Below are 10,893 nucleotides of genomic sequence, written 5' to 3' on the forward strand. Positions count from 1 at the left end.
AATACAATATTATTAATTTTTAAATATACAAATAGCTTATTTATTTTTCAAAGAGAGGCATTATCAACTTTTAATTGAATTTTAAGTGATTTCATGAGACATACTTATAATTAAACGCTGTTTGGTTGTGGCAGCTGATAACAGTGTGGTGTAGTTAAACTCTTGTGCATTCATACACATACATACATACATACATACATATGTATATTCGTTCTAACTTATTATTATTCTCACACAGCTTAGATGCATATTATTGAGTGCAACGGTGGTATGTACATACGTAAACAAGTACGCACACGCGTCGCTAAATTGCAAGGTCTTTTCGAAACAATAAAAAATAAAAGTACAAGAGTTTGTTCTTCTTATTTTCTTAGTTAATTATGATTACAGCAAATTGTTACTCTGATACACGCACATACATACATATTTAGTTAGTTAAATGTGTGAATCAATAATTAATTATAAAACTGATTTCATTGAATAATTATGTAAGTATGTATAAAGTATGTATGAAGTTTAATGTGTGATGTTGACACACATTTGGAGCGGATGAGATTTAGAGCAAATACGAGTGCACGAGTTTTAACGGTACCACACGATGCCTATTGTCGCAGACTTACGAAATCTGATTGCCGCATGTGCGAATTTATATTATAAGACTAAGTAGCACTTTTACGAATTTATTTGCTATACACATATGAACAAATATTTTAGCTACAAATTGTGTGAGTCTTATATACATATGTATGTATGTACGACTTGACTTACATATTTGGGTAGAAAAAATGTATTTTATAAATATTTATTTTTGTTTGAAAATAGTAATTATTTGGCCAATAAATGCGATGAGCCTACGGGATTTCGTTAAATTGTCTGCCTTTTGGAAACGTATATAATTTAAATTCCTTCTTCAGAACACGCGATGGAACAAAAGTCGAAATAAAAAATAAAAAAATCGGTAGAATCCAAATTTTCAACTCTCGACATGAATGATTGACGCATCATAAATAATGTAATAAAATAGTAGCAATTTGTAATCTTACGGTTCCGGTACCTAGCGTAAGCTGATGGTGTGAGAAGTATTATCTCATAAATAAAGTTATTCAAAAGGAACGGATGGAACGTAAAATACTTCTTTTGAGACATTGTTTTTTATACTAAAAAACGGTAAACCCTTATATAACCGACTCTCCTTGATATTCCCCAAATCCAAAACCATCTAGAGACTTACGCCTCAACAACGTTTACAAATTGTGAATGAAATTTCACGTACTGTAAAGAATTTGTGTCGGCCTACTGAGCGTACTATTCGCAACACCCATCTTGAGACCCGGCAGCCACTGTTGGATAATATTCAATCGAATAGTGTACACAAAGACCGTGGAGAGTCGCAGCAACTCGGACTGCCGTTTGGTGATTAGGCGCATTTTACGTCGAGATCTTAAATTGAAAGCGTACAAAGTACAGCTTGTGTAAGGAACATCACTTCTTTCTGTAGGCTTTTCAAAAGTTCCAAGAAGATCCGACGTTCTCGAGTTAAATTTTGTTCAGCGATGAGGCCAATTTCTGGCTCAATGGTTCATTTGTCGGAAACGACTATATCGGATCATGGAAAACATAGTTATTTGATAACCTCCAAGAATATGCCATATGAACTGACCGATCAAACTATTTTTTGAAGGTTATTCTAGCTTCGGTACAACCGAAGTAGCAATAAATGGCAACCCCAAGAATATTTATGTAAAATAAAATAAAWCTGCGAAACTAAGAAGGAGGGAAAATTCAAGATCTAGGAAATTTTTGAAAATAATTATTAGCAATTCTCAGAGTGTGATGGCTTCTTAACGGAACAGACACTTTACCGTCGAAAGTATTTATGATAATTGAAAAACGACTATTATATAGTAAGCATAAATAAAACCAAACCCATTGAAACACCCCTTGTGAAAACATAGTTATTAGAATATTTGCTATTATCACTTTGAAAGAAAAAAAATAATGATACAAATAAAAATAAAAATAATGCAGGCGTACCAAAGTTCACTTCTAAGGTCCTACAATTCTATAACTTCTAATCTCTATCGCTTACTTTAACTGCTTCCAACTCAAGCGCATACCAGTTCTAACCGGTTCCGCAAAGTGCGAGTGCGCCTTAAATTATCATTGAATTCCTTTCCTTACATTTGTAAGAGTAAATGACAGCAAACCAACTACTTCCAGCTAGAGTACAACATACTCGCTCAATGTTAAGCTAATAATTAGCAGAACCATTAATAGAAATAAAAGTAAACAAATTTTCGAATAAAAATATGAAAATGTTGACGAAACATTGCTGCTCCTAAACACAGGCGTGCTTGAGGCACGATTGACATGAATATGACACAACTACTTAGAAAGCACACGCGTATGTATGCGGCAACTCAAATGCTGCGCACAAAGTAATTTTTGCGTCGCAATACCCTCAGCGCTGATAAAAACCGATTAGAAGCGTCGGTTGTAAGACGACCAACAAAGCGCATGCGGCATTTACTTATATATCATTGTTGTTGTTTGTTTTATTACTTTACTACAAAGCTGAGATGAAAACGAGACATTGTTGACGAATGTCAGTGTGGCGTGCGCCCAGCGCAGCATTATCAGACGCAGACAGACGGCAACGCGGACAACGCACAACCAAGACGACGATGACGCGGCAGCCGCCGCGCTGACACTCCATTCAGCGTACTCTAGCGCTTAGCGGAGCGAGTTAGTCAGTGCGTAATTATTTTCGAACTGATAGTACAAAAGTACACAAACTACAAGTACGAGGAGAAAATATCTCTGTGTGCGTGCGCGTGTTGGAAATATGCAATTCTAATTTTAGGTCACGGCGGGCGTCAACAATGCCGCGGTCATGCCAAGCGGCGACAATCTGGTGAGCGCACAGTCGAAAATGCGGAACTAATATTTGCACGACAGCGCTGCAGTAGGCGCTTCGTACTCATTGCCGTTCTTGCTGGAGCTGGAGTTGCCGCAAGAGCGTCTTGGCTTTTATCAAGACGCATTGAGTTTCCGTCAAATGTCGAAATTAAGCGTGGAATATGGATGAGAAGTGCAAATATGCATATTTGTATAGCGCTTACGGATATTTCACATTCCCGAATTTGTATACATTTATTTTAAGTTCAGTGCAGATGCACTTACAGCTAATCAGTAATGAATTATTTACTTTCATGGTCAAAACTGAATGGTTGTTCCGGAAAGTGGAAATAATTTTTGTCACACTAAATAATCCTTAAATCGGCGACTTCGATGTAAAACATATACATATGTATGTATATAATATTTTTATTTTTCAGTAAAGACTTATTTAATAAGAGCGCGCCACTACACTTAATATGACCAGAGAACTCTTAATTAAAAAGCAGCCAGAATGCCCATTCATTTCTTAGTATAATTTCCAAACCCATATTCAAGCAAGTCAGTTAGCCGCGGCAATTAAGAAGTGAGTTCGACCTTTGTCAACACCTGTTCTGGATTCTTATATAATACATATAATAGAAAAGAAATTGACAATAGCACCTTTTATTTTATTTTCAAACAAGTAACGAGTGATCCAAGTAGAGATACTTTTTTCAATAGCCTTTTTTTGACAGATCACACGTGAGTCGTGTCAAGTAATCATGTTATTTTTGATAAGTATTGTTTGGCATTTCATTTACGCTGTTCACATATTAAAAATAATTTGTTTCATGCGCCTCGCTTAACTTATGGTCAATATAATCGGTTTACTGAGCGTACTTTTCGTGAAACTAACACCTATCTTGAGATCCAGCATTCATTATTGGATAATATTCCAGCACGCAGTGAAGAAACCTTTCGCAGCAATTAGAACTGACGTATGAAACGACTTGGCGCTTTTTACGTCCAGTTCTTAAATTGAAGGCGTACAGTTCCAAGAAGATCCGCCGTTTTCGAGCCAAATTTTTACATGCAAAATTGCCGCAATTGGGACGAAGAGCAAGCTAAAGAGATTCAAGATCTGCAATTTTATCCAGTTGTGGCCCGGTGGTATGATCGGTCCATATTTTTTCAAAAATGATGACGATGTAAACGTTCCATGATAACCAACTATTTGATGCCTGCAATTGAAGGTCGTGATCTTGGCGGCATTTGATTCAACAAGACCGAGCCACTTTCTAAACATCGCATCAATCAATGGAATTATTGAGGGAACACTTCAGTGAGCAGATAATTTCACGTTTTGTGTCGGTCGATTGGTCACAAAGATCGTGTGATATCACACCGTTAGACCTTTTCGTGGAGGGGATACGTAAAATCTAATCTAATCTTTTCGGACTGTCCCGCTTCGTTTCATCAAAAATTGAACTCAAGGATGGGCTATCTGACACCTAATCGCGGTCAACATTTGTAAGAGAAAATCTTCAAAAAATAAATGCCAAAGAATGTTCTTTCGACTAATAATATTCGCCATTAAATTTAAAGTTTCGGAACTTCGATATGGATCAGTCTTTATGTTTTAGTAGACACATGTTAAATAAACGAAAGATTAAATAAGCGTTCTGGGGAGCACGTCAATTGGGTAATGTATACGAAATGTGGTCCAAAAAATGCATACATTTTCGTGTTTTGAAAAAATATTTATTAATTCTGTTACATTCTGTCATCTTCAAAATAGTTTCCATTTGATATTATGGACTAATGTCATTACTTTTTCCAACCTTAGAAACACTTCTTTAGCTGGATGTTTGAGATATTCTTTAGCTCTTTCAGCGATTTTCATCTATCTTGTAAAACGACGGCGCTTTAAGGCTTTGAGCTCAACCACCAAGTGCTGCAGCTTAGCGAACTATGGAAGACCAAAGACCTTAAGACAGCTGTACATGCCTAATAAGCCACCGCTGATCAAGATTCACAAAAGAGGATGGTTCTGCTTAAAAAAATTGAAACATCCCATGAATCTCCGGTGGCGAGGTGAACAGATTCCTCCATTGAGCGGAATAAGCATCCACTACCCCAAAAGAGCTGTCTCGCGGGTATGCATACCCAATAAATGGTGGGATTAATAGAAATTAGTGATCATCAGGATTGGTACTATTAAGATCCAGATTAAGATATACTGAATATCCACATTTGCTTTCGGGCTGGAGAAAGTGGTATTATGCCACGTCACAATTGTTTACGACTCACCTGTTAGGTCTTCAAGTACGTTCTAAGTATGGGATCATCAAACTGGTCGTATTCTTTCAGTTGAGAGAACTCCTGATTAGCTACTGAGTGGCTTCGAATAAAATTTGCCATGAGGACTTATGTAATAAAAAGACACAAAAGAGCGCGAACACCCTCCAAAAAACATGGTATTGACTGAGTGCACATCGGCGATGTCAACCAGATCCTTGACGATACAAAAACATCGTCAGAAACCACGTCCTATCCGCAGAAGTCTCCGATACAGGAGTTTGAGTACAAAATGCGACTGGCAAAAGAAGACACCCGCGAAAAGTGTAGAGCCATTGTTCAAAAAAGTAGGCTATGGCATAAAAGAAAACCGTCACGCGCAGCGCAGCTGGAAGAGCTTTTCCAACTACCAAGCGGTTGTTTAGAGCCTATTAATATTAATTAAAAACACATTTTTTCAGCGTCATTCCTCTAGAACTAAATACTTGTAGATATTTAGAATAGTTTTTCGAATGTCCTTAATTATTAATTTTTAAATTTGTTTCAAAACATTTGTGTTTACTTGTAAAACAATCGTATTACTAAAGAACGATATCATGACACGTTATAAATTAAAGACATAAAGTGATACGTACTTTGAACTTATTGAGCTCCATAAATACCAGTAAAAAATATTTAACTGTTTCCTGTACTGCCCTGTCTTATTTCAAAATTATAAAGTTGGTACTTACGTAAAATTTCGCGATCTCGCATGCTTGGGTTTCGTAAAATTGTTGCAACCTTTTGCCTACTATTCGACTTCTTTGCTTTCAATGTGTCTTGATTGCTTTCTTTGGTGCTCAATTCTTCAATTATGGTATCATCTTCTGAGACGACGGGTCGACATTTCGAAAAGTGTATGGTGTCCGAAGTGATGGTGGCATCTAAAACAATATTTGAAAGAGTTACGATGTTTAAGAATATCGTAAGTAAGCAAACTCACCATCCTGTGGATTGATGGAGTCCCATTGCGATGAGTCCCACGGTTCCGAGAACACTGTACCATCATCCGATTGCGCCGAATCAATGCCGTTGCAATACGACTGGCAAAAAGAATATGTGCCGCCGACATTGTCGTAGGACGATAGGCGACTACCAGTCTGACTGTCAAAAGATTTCTGGCTGCCGTGATGTTCGTTTAATTGCTTTTGTCCATTCTGACCGTTATGTTGTTGTTGCAGATACGCTTGTTGTGGCGGAGTAGAGCAATGTATTAGCTCGGGTAGATTTAAATCGGGAAAGTGTTTCGCAATTATTTGATGTACAGTTAACGGTTTATGCTTATTCTCCTTGTTGGCTTCACGGCCCAATGAATTCTCTTTTTCCTGCGTACTTGTTGGCTGCTGACGCCACTGTTCCTCAGTATCGTAATCACCATAATTATTATTGGTATTATGCTCAGCTGCGTTCTCATCATAATCACCATCGCCATCTTGTTTGCGCACAAATTCCCAACTGCTATCCAATTGCCATTGGTCAAAACGGCCACGTGCCCGTTTTGTCGGCTGTTGTTGTGCTGCTGCTTGCTGCGCCTGCGCCTGCGGTTGCTGCTGTTGTTGTTGCTTTTTCTTCAACTCATCAAGACTGCCAGCGATTTTATCGAACTCTTTGGGTATCAACAAGGGACACATGGGTGTGCGTGCTAGACCGCTTTTAGGCGGTTCGGAATGCCGATGGTTTGCTGGCAAGAGCGGACCACGTTGTGAGCGACGCAGTATGCTGGCAGTTGTGAGACCGGCTTCACGCAGTGCATCCGCTGGTTCAGCATAGAAGGGACTACCTTGTTTGCTACGTGAGGCAGGCGTATCTGCGGTCGGTGTAGTATCGCCTTCAGTCGGTTCGCAAACCTTGAATTGATCTTCGGAGAGCGATTGGCTCATCAGTCCGGGCAAGAGTAGGCCAGTACGCGAACGTGGCTGTGCATCGGCAGAGAATTGTATCAGTTGCTGGGTATCGCAAGCATCGGCATCGGCATCGGCAGTGGGCGTAGGCGTGGGCGTGGGCGAGGCATCACCATTGCGTGGCGGACTGGCGGAGTTGGCAGTGGAATTGGCAGGTGAGAGCAAGTTGGCGCTTAGGGAAGTAATTGTGGCTGTAAATAAAAGTGAAATTTGTGAATCAATTTGAACTACTTATGTACTATATATATTTGTAAGTAATTTAAGCATTACGTGTTTCGGCAAGCAGATCCGGACGCTTTCCTTGTGCACCATCGGTGGGCTTAAAACTCGTGAGCAGGCCAGTACGTTCGTTGGACTCTTGTGTCCATAGATCTTCATAGTCGCTAATTTTATCGCCCAACGCGCTGCGGCAATATATTTGCGGGCTTTCCAATATGTCAGACTCTTTGTAGTGTTGGGATTCTTTGCGCATTTTGATGCGTCGTGATTTGCTGCTGCCGCTGCTGCCCATAGCGCTGGTTGGTGTGCCAGCCGAGCAAGGTGATAGTATTTTCCTTTGGCTGTGATTGGAGTCTTTGCTGCTCTGCGATTGCCAGCGACTGCCACTCGAAGAACCCTGTGAAGAGAGCGTATCTTTGCATTCACCCTCCGGTGAGAGACGTTTCGAGAATGTTTGGAAAGTTGCATTCGAGTTGAGCGCGTTTGGTGTGATCATGTTATTTGCTGCCGCTGGTGTGGTTACCTCAACAAAATGTGGCGAGTTATTGTTCTCCATTGAAAATGTGACTGTGGTGGTCACTGTGAAATTATTGGCCGCGCTCAAGCCATGTTCCGATGGTAATGGGCTGCTGGGTGTAAGTGGCTTAAAGCAACGCAAAGGTGGTGCCGGCGGTTTACGCAGGTCTAAATTCAGCGTGTTCGGTGGCTTGGGACGTCGTGGTCGTATGCCATTATCTGCGTTCATTTTAATACCTTTAGCTGTTACCGGCAGAATATTATTCGATTTGAAAGTGCTGAGATTGCCACTCGTAGCCGATGCACTATCAGCGGTTAAATTAGCATTGCCGTTACAATGATTATTAACGTCTACGGGTGACATTGTCAATATTACTGAGTCCACCGATTCGGGACTCATTAGCTGCATTTGTGGACCACCACTTGTAGTGAAAGAGCTCATGCTCGAAGTGGTATCCGATGGTGTGCCGGCCTGACTGAAAAGACCGGCCAGATTACTGGTTGGACTGAAGATCTTAGACGATTGTGGTGCGGCGGAATTGCTACTGAAAACCGTTGTGCCCAAGCCGCTGGTCTCTGTCAATGAGTTTGGTGATTTAGCATCGAGTAGATTAGCCTCTGACTCTTGTGGCTTCGGGCAAGACATCGGATAACGCCAGAACTCTTGACCCAAGAGCGCCAGTGATGAGAGTTGTTGGCGATTTTTAACTTCGCGCAAAGCGCGTGGCAGTACTAATTGTACCGGCAGCTCATCGCAGCATTGTGCATAGTGTGCGATCAGTGCCGGTATCGAATCGAATGTGAAACGCGAGCTCTCCAAGCTCAATATGCCGTCGTTTGATTGTATCAAATAGTGTTCAATGTAGGGACCAGTGTCCGGAGGCAGACGCACAGACACGGCCATAGTGTTGGGTTGACTGGAGCCGCGCACAATGAAATTCTGCAAAAGAGAGTATACAGTGGTGAGTTTGTTATATAGTGATGAGATTGTATTGTATAGAGGAAAAAAAGCAAGATGAATAGTAAAAATGGGAAAACGAGAACTGCATGAAAGCGTTTCCAGAAATATTTATAATCTCGAGACATGTAAAAGTTTCCTCAGCTACCTGTTGTTTGTTAAAAGATAAGGTTGCAGATGCATCTATGAATTGATTAAGACATGTATCTGTTGAACTGTGCTTAATATTTTTAAACAATGTCTCGAATAAAAATTGATAAACGGGTGAGAATTATGTCTAATTTGACATAACTCTTGAAATATGTACATATGTGAACCCGCCGGATATAAATTTGAGTTTACCATTCATTAACTTTATGAAAATGCGAGAGGTTGCTGTATTATGGCTAATAGATTCTGACTTTCAGCATTACTTTACTTTTTATACCCTAAATCACGAAGATTGTAACACCCAGAATAAAGCGTCGGGGACCCTATAAAATATATATATAACTGGTCAGCATGGCGAACTGAGTCGCATTATGTATCTGTCCGTGCGTCCGTCTGTCCGTTTTTGGGGTATCGTTCTGAAATTTTCAGACATCCTTCTTTTTCCAAGAAGTTGCTCATTTGTCGAAAGCACCGACTGCTGCCCTACAAACTGATCGACCGTAATCAAGTGCTTGTAGGAAAACTTTTTTTATTTGCTGAGATATCTGCAAATAATTTGGCATGGACTTTAGTCTAAAGCAATAGTGAAATTTTCGAAGAAATTGTCCATATTGGAGCACCATTGCATATATCTGCCATAAAAACTGAATAATCTAAATCTGGTGTTTTTTTCATTTGACGACATATCTTCCCCAATTTTGGGGTGGGTTACAATGGAAATTGTTCAGATCGGGCCACTATTGCATATAGTTGCCATATAAACTAACGAATCAAAATCAAGTTTTTCTAAAGAATCTTTTATGTTTGTGAAGGGTATTAATACTTCGTAATACTTCGGTGCAACCGATCTTTTCGATGTTTCTAAATATCTTTGATTCATTATTTGCCAAACAATGGTTGCTTTCTCAGATATTTGCTGCCGTAAAAGTCACTACCTTCCTTTTATTTTTCCTTCTCCAACTGTCGCACAAATCACACCCGCCAACAGCAGCGCAGATTTAATGTTGCGTTAAAAATCTGCACATAAATTTCATATCATAATAACAATGATAACTATTCTCATCACTCAGACGCGCGCGTCTTTTGTACGCAGTCATTTACATTAACGCGCTCACACAGGCACACATACACACACATACTAAAGTCAAAACTGTAAGGGCAACACTTCATTGTTGCTAGCGACTGCTGCTGCTGCTAGGGAAAACTTTTGTTTTGTCTTCCGGCCGAGACTTGTGCCGTACATGCTATGGCTTGCACTCGTTCGGTGCTACGCGGCGTATGAGTAATGTGTAGGAATCAAGTCATTTCGCAAAGAGTGGGTAAGAGTGTTTATGTGTATGCGAGGATTTTGAAAATGGAATCGACGAAATTAACGCTCAAGTGCGTCTGTCACACTGAAGTGAGCATAATAAGCAACAACAACAATAACAACTCAATTGATGTGTCGCCTTTGGGTTGCTGACTGCTCAGCCAAGTGCTTATGAATTTTGTGCGTCCGCTTATTTAAATGAGATTTTATTTAACACATTGTTGCTGTTGTTGTAAAACTTTACAGACAACTAGCGGGCAGCAAAAGTACTCGGAAAAGTGTTTCGATTTTTCCGTTTTAGGCGAAAGTGCTGACGTTGGTTGTTCTTGGTGTCACAATATTTGTGTATGCTTGCATGTGATTTGACTTAATATGCATTACCAGGGAGTGTTAAATGCTTTCGCATTAAATACATCAAATAAACGGTCAGTTGTTGTTTGGCGTTGGTAATGCGTTTTAGTTGCCGGCAGGGAAAGTAAAGTGAAATTAGTTAAGTTTATAATAAACAAGCAATGCAGTTTTGGATTTTAGAACTTTACATATTTGCTCTATATATTTAATAATAATTTGAATAACGAATTTTCTTGCAAATATTTAAGAATTATATATAGTAATAGGAAATT

At 39.6% G+C, this 10,893-nt stretch overlaps 1 protein-coding gene across 8 annotated transcripts in view; it reads right to left on the reverse strand.

The window, feature by feature from the left end:
- Positions 1 to 10,893, reverse strand: part of LOC108972435 (protein sprint) — a 553,725-nt gene that overhangs the window by 13,854 nt on the left and 528,978 nt on the right. For all 8 annotated transcript variants that reach the window (XM_018938999.1, XM_018939000.1, XM_018939001.1 and 5 more), the window contains 3 exons: positions 7,389 to 8,793; positions 6,161 to 7,309; positions 5,910 to 6,101 (listed from right to left, as the gene is read on the reverse strand). In XM_018938999.1, coding sequence (XP_018794544.1) covers positions 5,910 to 6,101; positions 6,161 to 7,309; positions 7,389 to 8,793 — 2,746 coding nt within the window. The remainder of the gene's footprint in view (positions 1 to 5,909; positions 6,102 to 6,160; positions 7,310 to 7,388; positions 8,794 to 10,893) is intronic.

The sequence above is a fragment of the Bactrocera latifrons genome, unplaced genomic scaffold (assembly GCF_001853355.1).
Source record: "Bactrocera latifrons isolate USDA-ARS-PBARC rearing strain unplaced genomic scaffold, ASM185335v1 scaffold_4, whole genome shotgun sequence".
Taxonomy (NCBI): Eukaryota; Metazoa; Arthropoda; class Insecta; order Diptera; family Tephritidae; genus Bactrocera; species Bactrocera latifrons.